We start from the raw sequence: 15,504 nt of genomic DNA, 5'->3' as shown, positions 1-15,504 counted from the left end.
ACAATATTTAATATTATTAAATCTCTTTTTAATGTAGTTATTTTATGATAATTGTGGTTAAATAATAATCTTCAAATAGATTAAATTTCTTATAACCTTAATTTTTCTTATAGTTTAGTCAAAGATTTTGCTAATCAAGTAAAAATCCTACTATCTATACCTATTTTTGATGGAAAAAAGACTTGAAGTGGCATTTCAAGCTAACATTAAGATTGTCAAGATATTTTTAAGAAAAAAAATGATGATATTTTTTTAGAGCATCATCCTTATGACTATTTCATTAATCTTTAAGAAGAAGCTCAACCACCATTCAAACCAATCTATAGCTTATTACAAAATAAATTGGCTACATTCAAGGAGTATATTGATAAAAACTTACCTAAAAACTTCATGTACCATTCTAAATCTCTAATAGGAGCTTATAGGTTATTTTTAAAGAAAAAAGATGGATCTATGTAGATGTGTGTAGACTATTGAATATCCAACAAGGTTGCTATTAAAAATAGTTAACCTTTATTTTTGATTTCAAGACTTTTCGATCAATTTAATGAAATAAAGATCTATATAAAAATAGATCTATAAAGAGAATATAATCTAATATAGATCAAAGAAGGAGATGAATAAAAAATTATATTTTTAATCAGATATGAATATTTCAAATATAATATCATGCTTTCGGACTCATAAATATATCAACTACTTTTCAATATCTAATGAATGATGTCTTTTGTGAAATTTTTGATGATTTTGTTGTTTATTATATAAATGATATTTTAATCCATTCTAAGAATATAAAAAAAATATGAACGTTATATTTGTCGTGTATTACAAAAATTGAAAGATGAAGGATTATATGTCAAGATGAAAATGTGTATATTTTACACTACTCAATTTGATTTTTTAGGATACATCATTTCAAAAAATAGCCTTATGATAGATCTTAAGAAAATGTAGACTATTATAAATTAAAAGATTCCAAAAACAATTTGAAATTTGTAATGTTTTTTAAAATTTATTAATTATTATTAAATCTTCATCAATTTTTTTTCTTAAGTTGTGATTATTCTTACATATTTGGCATGTAAAGATAAACTTGAGTAGAGCAAAGAAGTTGAAGCATATTTTTAAGCTTTAAAGATAATATTTATTTTTGTACCAATCTTGTATTGCATTGACTTTTTCAAGACATTCTTTATAAAAATAGATGCATCAAATTTTACTATAGATGTAATATTTTCACAAATGGAAGAAAATAATAAACTCTACTTAATAGCTTTTCATTCTAAGAAATTTTTAGTAATCAAAATCAATTACAAATCCACAATAAAGAATTTTTTGTAATTATGGATTTATTTCAAGAATAACATTATTATCTAAAAAGTGTTTCTAATCTTATAATTATGTATAAAAATCACAAGAACCTTAAATATTTTATGACAAAATATATTTTGAATCATCTTCAAGCTCATTGGAGCATGTTTTATCAAGATTTGATTTCAAGTTTATTTATTAATCTAAAAAATAGTAATATTTTTAAACATCCTTTTTATATATTTTTATCTTATATTCAAATAAAATGATACAAATTTTGATCAACAAAGAATAATTCTCTTGAAATAGAAGCATTTTTATCTTTAAACAATGAAATCAATATTAATTGTTGATTCAACCTTTCTTAAGAAAGTTCAATCAAGTATGTTCTTTAATATTCTTGTTCATGATATTAAGAATAATTCTTTTAAGTTCCATGATATTTTTAAATTTTAATTAAAAAATAATCTACTTTTGATTTCTCAAAATTTGATTATCTTATGACAAAAGATATGAAAAAATATTTGTTTGAGCTACATACAACAATAAAGACACAATTAAAAGAAGCTCAAGATTAATATAAGACTAATATGGATGTATATTATAAGAAACAATATTAACTCTACATTGGCAATAATATATGATTACTTTATTATAATATCAAGATTAGTTGTCTTTACAATAAGTTGGATAATAATAGGCCTTGATCATTTTTTATACATAAATAAATCAATCATATTATTCATTTATTACATCTATCAAAGTCTATAAAGATCCATCATATATTATATATGTCTTTTTTTAAACTATATAAGATAGTGAATATCTTCAAAAGAAGATAAATGCCACTTTTTCTTATAGAAGTGGACAATAATAAAACATATCAGGTTGAAGAAGTCTTAAACTTAAGATGGTGCCAAAATAGGTTAGAATATCTTGTTCATTGATATAGATATGATATTAGTGAATGCACATGGGAGCTTGCCAAAAATCTTACAAATGTAGCAAAGAAAGTTGATGCTTTTTCATTGATGACATCTATCAAAAAAAAAATAATAAATAAAAAATCTTTATATAAAAGAAATAAGCTCTAAGAAAGATTGCATTCTACATTCTATCCTTCTTTGTAGTTTTTGTGTATTTGTGGCATTAAAGAGATAGAGAATCCACAAACAACACATTTAATTGAAGAGCTATCATTTGGTGACTTATCAGATAAGAAATTATAATTATTAGCCTTCAAGACAACATAATAGACATGAAGATCCTCAAAAACTACACATTCTTTTTCAAATAGATGGCAAGATACAATGCATTTGATATCACAACTTTGGAAGAAACTTCCAATGTTTGGTAATTTTATTAGAGATAGGAACAACTTTTGACTATGTTTCAAAATGTTTTATTTAATAGAAGTTATAAATGCTTCAATAATGATCAAATAATAAGTAAGACTTTCCACCTTAGTATAAGATACTATTGATGGTTGAGAGGACCTATCAACCACCTTCAACAAAAACAAAGATCAAAGTATGTAACTAATATAAATCATTGCATGTTAGATTTCTTTAATATATGATGCTTGATCCTTATGGAAATTATTTTTAGAAAGAAAATAATATCATGGACATATTTATCTAAATAAGAAGTTTTAGATAAAAAGTAAATATAAATAGATTTGATAATATCTTATAGTGAAGTTTTTTAAAAACTTTATAGATGCATATTTGATCTTATACTTATTTATAATTGATTAATAGGTTAGAAGCTTGGCCAAAAAATTAGCCATATATAGTATGTATGAATAGCTTATAGTACAAGCTAATGATATGGCATGTATATAGAAAACTTGTCTTGCAAGTTAAGATATGTATCTCACAAATTAGACATGTGTTGGAGATCCTATCAAATGTTGATGCATAGCTCTTAGTTCAATAGTAAAAATGGAAGAAAAAGTGAAGCCTTCTTCACTCTTGTCAATGCTTTTGTAATTCTTAGTCTTGTTTTAAGACTTTTCTAGTCTTTGTGTTTAACAAAAATCATTTTAATTTAATATTATACCATCTTTGAGTGATTTTCTAGTCTTTTTGAGTGACTCAAGAGTGTATTGATGTCTTAGTTCTTTGAAATTCAAGTTCTTGATAATAAATTGTTGTGAGAATTTAATATCATTGCCAAAGGAATTAAGCAATCTTACTTCTTTGAAAACTTTTAATTTAAGATGGTAAAAGAAGTTGAGCAACTTTATATCTTTGACATCATATGTTATAAGTTATTATAAGAATTTTATGCCATTGTTAAATGAGCTGAACAACCTTACATCTTTGAGAATATTTTATGTAAGTTGTTGTAAGAACTTGACATCATTGTTAAAAGAGTTGGATAACCTTATATCTTTGACATTATTTGATGTAAGTAAATCTAGAAACTTAACATCATTATCAAAAGAATTAGAAAACCTTACATCTTAGATAATATTTGATGTAAGTTGTTGTGAGAATTTGACATCATTGTCAAAGGAATTAGACAACCTTACATCTTTAATAATATTTAAAATAAGTAGGTGCAAGAACTTGATATCATTGCCAAAAGAATTGAACAACTTTACATCTTTGAAAACCTTTGATATTAGATAGTGCAAGAACTTGATATCATTGCCAAAAGAATTGAGCAACTTTACATCTTTGAAAACCTTTGATATTAGATAGTGCAAGAAATTGACATCATTACTAAAGGTATTGGACAATCTTACATCTTTGATAACATTTGATATAAGGTGTTGTGAGAACTTGACATCATTGCCAAAGGAATTGAGCAATCTTACATCTTTAATAATATTTAAAATAAGTAGGTGCAAGAACTTGACATCATTGCCAAAAGAATTGAGTAACCTTACATCTTTGAAAACCTTTGATATTAGATAGTATAAGAAGTTGACATCATTACTGAAGGTGTTGAACAATCTTATATCTTTGATAACATTTGATATAATGTGTTGTGAGAACTTGATATTATTGCCAAAGGAATTGAACAACCTTACATATTTATTTATATTTAAAATAAGTAAGTACAAGAACTTAATATCATTGCCAAAGGAATTGAGCAACTTTACATCTTTGAAAACCTTTGATATTAGATAGTGCAAGAAATTGACATCATTACTAAAGGTGTTGGACAATCTTATATCTTTCATAACATTTGATATAAGGTATTGTGAGAATTTGACATCATTGCCAAAAGAGTTAGACAATTTGATATTTTTGAAAACTTTTAATATAAGATGGTATAAGAAGTTGACATCATTACCAAAGAAGTTGGATAAGTTTATATCATTAATACCATTTAATATAAGTTATTATAAGAAGTTTGCATCATTGCTAAAGGACTTGATCAACCTTATATCTTTGAGAACCTTTGATATATAATATTACAATAAGAGTAATATATTTTTATGGTTTCATTTATAAGAATTTATAAGCTCTTATTGATTTATAAAAATCAATATAAGAATAAAAATCATATTTACAAGTTACAGAGATGAATGAAATCGGATGATTATAATTGGATGAATGACATAGAATGGAATAGGATGGATAGAAATGGATGAATGGAACTTGACGAATGAAATCAGACTTCCGCAGGTGATCGTCAGCCGCTTTCCCACTTGTTTTGAACCAAGGTGTGTTGTATAACAAAGCGCGGTGTAGTGTTTGTGCAGACCCTGATGACTGGTTTAGAGTGTTTTGGAACAATTTTTTTTAGAATTTTTTTGTGTGCCTGTGTAGAGGATCTGATATAAACCTTGATTCAAGACTGTTAGTATCTGGAAGGAATACTGTCACCGACAGCTAATCTGGTTCTTTCAGCTCATTTTGGAATTTCCAACTCTGTGAATGTGCATGAGAATATAGGGACGGAAGGAGTTATGTTCCGGGTTCAGCATTGCTTCATGACGGTCTATTTCCCGCTGCTCCTTGCTTGGATCATTAAAGCGAAGGGGTTGGGAACTGGTAATGAAGACACCAAGAGTCTTTCCAATGAAGCGCAAGATTTTTCGCATTCTGATAGTCGCCTGCTGTTGTTTGGGTACGTATTCTGTTTTACGTGAAAGATTTCATGTGAACGAACGCCATTAATTATGTGCTGGATGCAATTACCGGTTAAGGCAGTAAGAAGTACAGAAAATGATGGATATCCTGGTTTATATGTCTGTTGTGGATGCTTACGACTTAATGTTAGCTGGCGTCCCATATGCGCACCAGTTATTTTGTAAACCAAAATAGGAACCAAAAATGGGAGTCCTCAAGCCACTGGCAAAGTCATTCAAGTTTTACTTTGCAGATTGGTACATTTCCTCCACCGGACTTCAGCACATTCTGGGATAATAATCCAATGTTTATTTCATAAAAAGTCAATCTGAAGAAACTTCCTGTATGGTCATGCACTCTTCACCCTAGCCGCTGTGTAGAGTATGACAACGAACCATGTCATATTGTGTCAAATACAGCTACTATCAAGAGAGCATCCCGCAAGAAATAATTCCTTGTCGTAATCTTGCTCGGTCTGAGAGTTCATTATTGAAAATAATTACAAAAGATCACATGTTGCAATCTACTTGCAGTACAACTGGAATATCTGTACTTGTTTTCAAATGCTCTATTGAATGTAGAAAACGTATTAATCCAATTCTAACCAATCCACGAGGGAGTAAGCACTCAAGTCTTCGTGCTGAACGTTGAAAAGTGAACTTATGTAATGCTTGCGACCAGCTACACTACTTTCATACTTTACTGACGTGCCTCGATGGTGAAATTTATTACGACAAGGACTTATTTCTTTGCTGCATTTTCTATATTGAGTAAACTATGTTCGGATAGATTGCGCCAATAAAATGAAAAACATGGAAAATCATGCTTTGAATGACGACCTAGCCTTAGTCAAATTTCTAATTACAACCTTTCTGCTACTGCAATCGCACCCACTGAACTGACTAGGGAGTATGAGCATTGATGTCTTATTGCCTACATCCTCTATTTTAGTCTTGGGATTCACGTTAATTTCCTACGATGTTGTGTTATTAAGAGTGACTTTCTCAAATTTTCACAGCGGGATAAAGATGAACACCTTAGCTTTGAGGCGCACGGACTGTATACTAGACATTTCTGTAGAAATTGGTGATAAGGTGAGTGGTGTCTCAATGAATTGGTCTTTGCTAGCTGACTTTTGAATTGTTCTTTATTCTGTCTTGGCATCTACGAATTTGATTCTAACGTTTTGCCAGGCCTGGACGCATCCGGTGAGTTCTGCCTCATTTGCGTTCCAGATACCGTTGACAACTTTTCGTGGCAAGATCGGTATGATTTCTATCCATGAGCATGAAGGAAGGAAGCTCACTCTATGGAGCCACTTCTTCCTTGTACGAGGTACGAAATTTTTCTTTTTTTTCTGCTGAGGTAACTTCAGAAGTTTAAGATCAAATCATGAGAAATGAGAGTCTGGTAGACCGTTAAAGTGAAAAATGCATTCCTTCTAAAAGATAGAGAAGCGTTGTCATTCTCAGTCTTGATGTTGAGAACTGATTTAAATGATATGTTGTTTCATTACCGAATATTTCGCCATGTCTGGGATAGACGTGGGAGTGCAGCGAATCGATGCAATGTTGTCCGGAGATTGTACAAGAATAACAGTTCCAGGTCAGTATAGCTAGCCTGCTGATTGTGTCCATTTTTGTGGCTAGATCAAAATTCATTTGGAATTCCATGCATTCTACTTTGATCAATGAAAGGTTTGGTCTGTGGCTCTATTGATTTTCATCAGATACAACTTAGATTCCTAGAACTCTTGCCATTATCGTGATGTTTCCAGGACTGAAGAAGCTACCTCTTTGTATGAAGTCTGGGATAGCTCCTGTATTTGGAGAAGAAAACTCATCTCTCCTTTCTGAAAGATTCAATAAGTGCGATTAATCGCATGCAATTGTTCGCGTGCAAATTCAAAGTTAGAATTGTTCTTGCAGGGACTGCATTGATTTCGTGGATCCCCACGATGTGTCCTCTGGTTAACTTCATTGAAAAAAGCTCCACCCTAAATCTTTATACGGAGCTTCCGACACATACGAAATTGATGTGTCCTGTAGTCTCAACCGACGTGGACAATATTTGCAGTATAGCAGGAGCTTTAGGTATGATAAACTTAAACTCCTGTTTAAGTTGGCGAACATTTCAGCTGTCAATGAATTTAATGTTCAATTTGAGAATGATAATGCAATAACAGACAAGTGTTGCATGCATTGCATTTCAAAGAGGTATATCCAGCATTTGAGGAGAAAAAATACTCTAAAAGCTCGTTCCTGAAGAATTTGGGTCTCTACATCCGGAATCAAATTGGAAGTTCTGATTGGCACCTCGTATTCGGTGTGCGTTTCCTACAAACGTGGCACATTCATTGCCTTGGATTTATGTTACTGTTCCTTAACATGGTTAATAGCTGGTTACGAACACATCTTTTGAAGGGCACAGAAACGGATTTATCCAACTTGGAGCTCCTTGGCACAGGTTATTTCCTCGTTTTCCACCGGCCACATAGTTTTCATCAAGCCACAAACATAGCATTGTGTTTTCTCTACATATTTGAAACTCTTTCATCTGGCAAAACAAAATTCTCTTGAAGTCATGATTGATTAGATTTATCATTTCTCAATATGCATCTTTTCGACGACGGTATCTGAGGTGTATACAGTTTTAAATTGATGAGCTTGTTCATTGTCTATGTATTAGCTCACGAATTTGCACCAATAATTCTTGAAGGGGAGCAGCAAACAAGATGTCACAGCACTGATATGAGCTTCTCTGGGTTCTCAAGGCAAACTAATACTCATGCAACACAAGACTTGCGACGCTCCACCGACATATTTTACCAAGATAGTTTGTGGCTGGACGCACATCAATATCTTCGTAAACTAATGGACTCACCTGAGGATGACTCAGGCTTTTACTACAACTGCACCACGCAACGTCGGTCGTTCAACGATATATTGATACAGTCCGGGCGATGGAGCAGGGACTGCAATGGACGTCTCATCCGAGATCACCCCTAATAGCGTAATTTCGACCTCGACAATTTACATACCACACACATAGGTATTGAACTGTTCGTGAATTCATGGTTTGACACGATTATCAGGTTGATTGATTCCAACCAGAATTCTTTAGATTCCGAGTAAAATTTGTCAAACGGATGTATACACCTTAATCAGCTTATTACTCTATACCATTTAATCTCACCACTTAGAAAAAACTCCAGATTCACAATTCTGAGAAGACGAGGCTCGTTGTTCATGCCAGATAGCCACGAAGACCGAGCCTCTTTAGGGTACAGTTCTACTACAAGCTGTGGTTTGACGAGTTTGAACTCTGACGACATGTGCCAAAACCGGGATATAAAAAATCGATTAGAGTTTAAATCTAAGAAATGGTAAAGAACAAGATGTTAAATGTTAAATTATATGTCTTCTTTAATTTGTATATCTGTTTATTCTTTATACTTTTCAATTTATTTTTATGATGGGGAATACATTACTTGTAGTTCATTGCTGAAATTCACATTTTTTGGAGCTTTTTTTGATCTTGTTTCATTAAATTCTCAATATATGTATATATATACTAGTGGATCTAAAAGCGTATAAAAAATTCTTATGGCCATAGGGCATATCCAAAAACTCTTATACATCAAATATGTGTTGCAGAAGCTTCTTAGATATTTTTTGATATTTTTTTCTTATTTTTATTTACTTCTATATGCTTTAATAATATAAATATGTAAGATAGTTTTTCCATATCAACCTCACAAAGACAGTAACAATATTCTTAAAATTATTATGTTCTATTTCAAAATAATATTTTAAAAAAACAAAAAACAAATCTTCAAAATTCCAAAGTTATCCTTCAAAATGCCTAAGAACATTCTTAGAGCTCTCCAAGTAGAATCATTGTAGACTTAATTAGATTAAATTGCAAAAGCTCTTACAATTCAAATTAATATTGTTGCAATCACAATTTTATGTTGCAAATAAATTCTATTAAAAGAATGCACTTGATAAATTAATACAATTATGTTGAAAAACTTATAGCTTGAAAAATATATATTATAGAAGTCAAAGTCTCTATTTATTTTTATTCTAAATAAGAAAAGATTCAATTTTTTTATCATGAAGTAGAATCACTCTACTAAATGATTTCAAATTTTTGTTACAATTCTTAAATAGTTCTATAATAATGTCTTGGATCTTGGTTCTTTTTGTAATATTTTAAAATTTTCAAAGTATTAGAAAAAAAATTATAATATTTTAAACAACTCTTTTGAGCTCTTTTTATGTTGACATGATACTCTTGAAGAAATCATTTAGTTTTTGAATGAATAATAAAAAATTAATAGAATTAAATTTGTACTTAAAGATACAAATTTCAAGCATAAATCTCTAATTTTAAGTCTAGCAATTGAAGTTGGAATGTTCTTCTTATATTCATCCATCTAAATATATTCATTCATTATTCAACAAAAGCAAGTTGCATAAACAATGTGTGAGTGGCAACATCAACGTGGGGTTGTTACTACAAAACCTATGCATGTAGTATTATTATGCGTGCATTGCCATTGCCATAGCTTTGTTTGTGACTCAAGAGTTTCATATTCTAAAGCAAAGCATTGTACTAGCTTCAGAAACTTATCTTATTTCCATTTACATTTTCATCAACAGAATCAAAGATCAAGGTCAAAGGTACACTTTGCAAAATCCAATGTCTATTGCCTCTCCTCTCTCACAACTCATAACATTTTGCTATGAATTGGAATGTGTTTTTGATATTTAGTACCACTCTAATATTGTAAATATAATAATATAATTAAAATAGTAATCTTATGCTATTTATGGTTTTTTTATTTTAACAAAGAAGACGGATTTTATTTGAGTATAGAGATTTGATAAGGAATCTTATAGCATATGCAACATCAAAAAAATCTTTTTAAGCTATAAATTACTTTATTATCTAAAAATATTTCTAAAATTTATAAAAAAATAAAAATAAAAATAAATCTTCATTATATGCTACAAAATCCATATCAAAATATTTCAAGCTCTTAATATTCTATAAGTATCTATATAAAAAATATTTGAATAAAAAAAATAAAAATCTATAGATACTTATAATGGCTTATAAATTAATGAAATAATGCATGTTGTCAAAAATCTTCAAAATATATAATATTTTCTAATGTTTATAATATTAATTGTAACTTCACTTATTTGATTGTAATAAAATTTAAGATTTGCCATACTACAATGCATTAATATATATATATATATATATATATATATATATATATATATATATAAGTATAAATAAAAAAACTAAATACATTGTTCAATACTTTTAATGAAAATAAAGAAAAATATATGCAACAATGTGAAAATAAATTTCATCCCTCAATTCAAATTATAAGGTGGCTTTAATTGAAAATTTCTAATAATTAGTGGTATGAAGTAAAAAAAAGAAAATAACAAGAATAAAAGAAGAATAAATACAAAATAAATAAAAATAAATAAAATTAAGCAATTACATATTCTAAAATTTGGTCACAGATTATTCATTGAATTTTTATTTAATTAAAAAAAAATTTAAAAAGATATTTTTTTAATATTTTTAATGATATAAGAAACATGTAAATTCTAATTACTATGAATAAGTTATGAAAATTTGAAGATAACAAGTAAATAATTAAAAAATTAAGTAAAAATATTTTACATCAAGAATAATTTGTTTATAGATCAAGGATTTGAGCCTCACTAAGGCTCACATGTAGTGTATATGGATGTCGAAGAAAGAGCATGAGGCCTTAGTCTTATCCTCCTAACTATATTTAAAGTGCTACAACCTAAATGAGATTTAATTATCTTCCTTTCTACAAAGATTAGACTAGATGTTGGTCATTCTATTTTCTACTATTATAACTAATATTTTTATATTTTTGACTTCACCATGGTATTAAAAAAAAACTTGATTATCTCAAGAACCTTGTATGGCCTTCAAATCTTGCTCCATTTCTTCATAATAGCTTCCAAAGTGGTAAAAACTAAATTTTATCAAAGTCTTGAAATTTTCTCTAAAAATTCCTAATAAATTCTAAATAAATTTTAAATATTTTTTTAATATTTATATAAAATTAAAGCCATATTTTCTTATCTTAATAATTTTTTATAATAATAAAATAAATATTTTAAATAGAAATAAAAGTAGAATAAAATAAAAAATATTATTCTAATATTTAAATATAAATTTATATTATATTTTTTTATTTTATACCATCAAATTATTTTATTTTATACCATCAAATTATTTTAAGTTATTTATATAAGAAAAATACATTAAATTTTGCATTAGATAAAATTTTGTAATAGCTTTATACAATTTATAGACTTTATCATATTATATTTTATAAAAAAAAATTAATAATTTAAATTAATTATAAAATATATAAAAATAAATATTTTATTATAGATTTATTCTAATATTATTATATATAAAATAATAAAATCTTTTAATAGATTATTTGAATAATTAATCATATTGAGTGAAATTTATTTTATTTTAACTTAAAATAAAAAAATTTAAAAATTTACAAATTTAAAAATATGTGGTTTTAAAAAAAAATTATTAATATATATTAAAAATTTATTAGAAATTTTAAATTTTTCCTTAGAATTAATATATTTAGTAAATAGAAGTTTATTTGGAATACTAAACAATGCTCTATTAACAAACAAAATCCATTGTAAGTATTTTTACTTAGCCATGTCCAACTTGTCCAGCAATAATGTAATTAGATTCAAAGATTTATCATGGTTGTTAAGATTAAGTTAAGTTCAATTAACAAACTCATGCTCTATTATAATCAAATCTTTATCTTAGTTTCTAATTATATTTTTATTTTTAAGAATGCACAAATTTGTAATAATTTTTTTTATTATCTTATTCTTTGTTCAATAATACATGTTTGGCAATTATAGAATTTTATGCTACTACAATATGGTACTTCACCTTATTATCCTCAATTTGATTATAATAAGATATAAGTATATAATTATTGGCTTTATAATGGCGTTCAATCTTGAATAACAAATCAAGTGTCATATATACTTTTACTAAGATAGTTAAAAAGTATATATGTGACTAATGCTTAGGTCAAAATTAGTCAAAGATAATACTCTAAAATTGAATAAATATCTTAAATGAATTGCTTCTTATTGATATATGAATACCAGAATCTTACAAATAACTTCTTTAAAAACTTTGTCAATTTGTATGGTGATTTGGATTGCCAAGTGATTTGCTTAAGAATCTCTTAGCATTGCTATTTTAATTTATCATTTTCAAGTTAAATTGTCACGAATATATATATTTATTTCAAAAGTTATTTATATGATTAGGTAGAAGTAGGTAAATATAGATTAATTTCATAAAGCCTTCTAGACAAGCTTCTTAGAAGCTTTATAAATACTATCATATTACGTGTTGTCTTATTTAGGAATGCACCAGGCACCTAGCTATAGAAGGTAAGATTGTGTTTTACAAATATTCAAGAAACTCTAATAGATTTCACCCATATGAGAAGATTATAATTCAAATTTCAATTCAAAAGTGCTAAAAAACACTCTTCTCAGTAGCCTCAATCACATATAAACCTCAATTATCTTGTTACTTTCATATTTAAACAATTTAGATTTTTCTTATAAGCCCCAATCCTAATCAGTGAGCTTTAACAAGTTGTAACTTCTAATCTGAGTATTCACTTGATGTGAAATTTTTCATACAATTGTCAATGTAAGTCTTCTATACGCTCAAGAATTTTCAATCCAATCCAACTTACAAATTGTGAGAAAACCTCCAAAAATTGCATTGATGTCACTTCACCGCCAACTTGAAAGATAAAGCAAAAATCCCAAAAATGTTGCTCCTTCTCTAATCGTTAACTTTGAATCAAAATTTGTGTGCAGCTTGATCTTCAAATCCTTCAATACTATGCCAAATTTCCCCTTGATCCGACTAATAGATCTCTAGATATCATAGAAACCCTATCCAATTCCAAACTGTCAACTTCTGAAATCCTCTTGTACTAAAAATCAGATATCTCTAAACTACACTATTAAATTATTAAAAAATTTTGTATAAACTTAGCACACTCAATAATCCAAATAGCACCAAATTTTGAACCATAGATGTTACACCAATTGCACAAAATAGCCAAAATTACTAGCCCTAGTTATATTATATAAAATCCAAATCACCAATACAAACCTTAGTTTTGAATAATAATTGCTAAGTCTTTAAAAATCCTATGAAAGCAAGCCTTATGTTTTTAGAATCAAATCTAAGTTAGCTCTCAAATCCTAATCTTCGATCTTTAAGTAAAATCCTAATTTTTCCTAGGCAATTATTTTAGTGACTAGAGGTTTGATTTTGATCCCATCTCACAAACGGTCGATCCCTAGGCATCAATCTAATCTATCCTAAGGATTTTTTTAGCTCAATTCCACTCTCAACTTAATCCTAGTATCAACCATATCAACCATTTATCTCTTCTACCTTGATTTTAATAATTTATGGCCCTTTTAAGGCAATAAAAAAAGTTTCTATATCCTAGAAGGTAAAAATATTAACTAACTTTTATCTACTTGCTATTAATATAAGAATATAGGCTAAGAGGCTTTTATAAAAGCCTTATTAAAATATCTTTAATTCTTATTGAACTAATATAATAGAGTATTAATTAAAAAATAATTTTTAATCATATTTTTACTATATAATCATATCACAACACGACAACACAGTTTTGACTTTAGATGTATTTGTAGATTAGAAACTTGGCCAATAAATTAACCACATATTGGTAGTTTATGGAATAAGTTAACTTTGTGTAGTAGCTTGTGGAATAAGCTAACTATGTGGCACATACATAGATAACTTGTCTTTCAAGTTAAGACATGTGGCTAGCAAAGTCAATACATATTAGAAGTCCTATAGAATATTGTTATGTTGCTCGTAGTTAGAGAGTATATATAGAGGCAAGAATAAAGCCTTTTTCACTCTTGTCATTTCCTTTCTAGTCCTTACTCTTATTTCAAGACTTTCTAGTCTTGTTATTTTTAACAATGGCCATTCTAGTTCAATATTATATCATCTTTGAGAAACTTTTTAGTTCTTCCTAGTGATACAAGAGTGTATTAAAGATTTTTTTTTTTTTTTTTTTTTTGACATTCATATCCTTGACATTTTGACAAGAGTGCTAACATAATTTTTTTTGTCTTGTTTTAGAAGTGAGTGGATTATCCTACTTCTATTGTTGTATTTTGAAGGTTGTGGACTATCCATCTTTAAATAAAAAATCTTATTTTTTGATATTGATCTTTTTCTTAAAAAAAGTAGATTATCCATCTTTGTAGAATTTTTTTAGAGGTTACAGATTATTCTCCTCTAATTTAATTTTTTGAATTTATTTGAATTATCTATACAAGAAAAGATTATGGATGCTATTCTCAGCAGAAGTGAGAATAGATTTACAACTATTACAGATCTTCATGAGCTTGTGAACATTCTAAGAGTAGAAATCTCACGTATTTTCAATATGAATCATTGAGGTATTATTCCTATGCCTATGAAAGAAGTTCAGAGTCTACAATAAGAAGTTGTGTAATTGAAGGAAGTAAGTAGATCAACCTCACAACTAAATCTAGGAAGTTTTGCTTCTACAAGAATGATGGGAATAAGGATTAATATGCTTGAGAAGTTTGATAGGATAAGATCAAAATTTTGAAGATTTTTGTAATAAATTAAGCTCTATCTAAGATTGCATCCTTTCCAATATCCCAATGGATTTACTCTAGTTAGTTTCATAAGCGCACTTCTATCAAGAAGTATTTTTTCATGGTTTTTACTTTTAATGAAAAAAGATTTATAATTCCTTTATGATTTGAATTCATTTCTAGAAGTATTTACAGCCACATTTGGAGAAAATGATTGAGAAAGAGTAGTAGAGATCAAGTTCTTAACTTTATGGCAAGAATCATAGTCAACCACCATATATGCTACTAAATTCCAAAACCTTGTTTGCAATGTGGACTGGAATGAAAAAGTCCTTATC

At 28.1% G+C, this 15,504-nt stretch overlaps 1 protein-coding gene across 4 annotated transcripts; it reads left to right on the top strand.

Moving 5' to 3' along the window:
* Positions 1 to 4,988: 4,988 nt before the first annotated feature.
* LOC112285677 (uncharacterized) lies at positions 4,989 to 9,365 on the top strand. 4 transcript variants are annotated; one of them, XM_090252454.1, is made up of 8 exons: positions 4,989 to 5,397; positions 6,418 to 6,493; positions 6,593 to 6,734; positions 6,942 to 7,004; positions 7,328 to 7,492; positions 7,614 to 7,865; positions 8,088 to 8,450; positions 8,655 to 9,365. In XM_090252454.1, exons 1-7 carry the CDS (start codon positions 5,237 to 5,239, stop codon positions 8,405 to 8,407), a joined length of 1,179 nt encoding a protein of 392 aa, XP_090108580.1. In that variant the 5' UTR covers positions 4,989 to 5,236; the 3' UTR covers positions 8,408 to 8,450; positions 8,655 to 9,365. The 4 variants fall into 4 exon arrangements, with proteins under 4 accessions (XP_090108580.1, XP_090108582.1, XP_090108581.1 ...); XM_090252456.1 differs by having other exon boundaries at positions 6,635 to 6,734; positions 8,088 to 9,365; XM_090252455.1 differs by having other exon boundaries at positions 8,118 to 9,365.
* The last annotated feature ends 6,139 nt before the right edge of the window (positions 9,366 to 15,504 follow it).

The sequence above is a fragment of the Physcomitrium patens genome, chromosome 8, assembly GCF_059467195.1.
Source record: "Physcomitrium patens ecotype Gransden chromosome 8, ASM5946719v1, whole genome shotgun sequence".
Classification (NCBI taxonomy): Eukaryota; Viridiplantae; Streptophyta; class Bryopsida; order Funariales; family Funariaceae; genus Physcomitrium; species Physcomitrium patens.
This window is presented reverse-complemented; position numbering and strand designations above follow the sequence as displayed.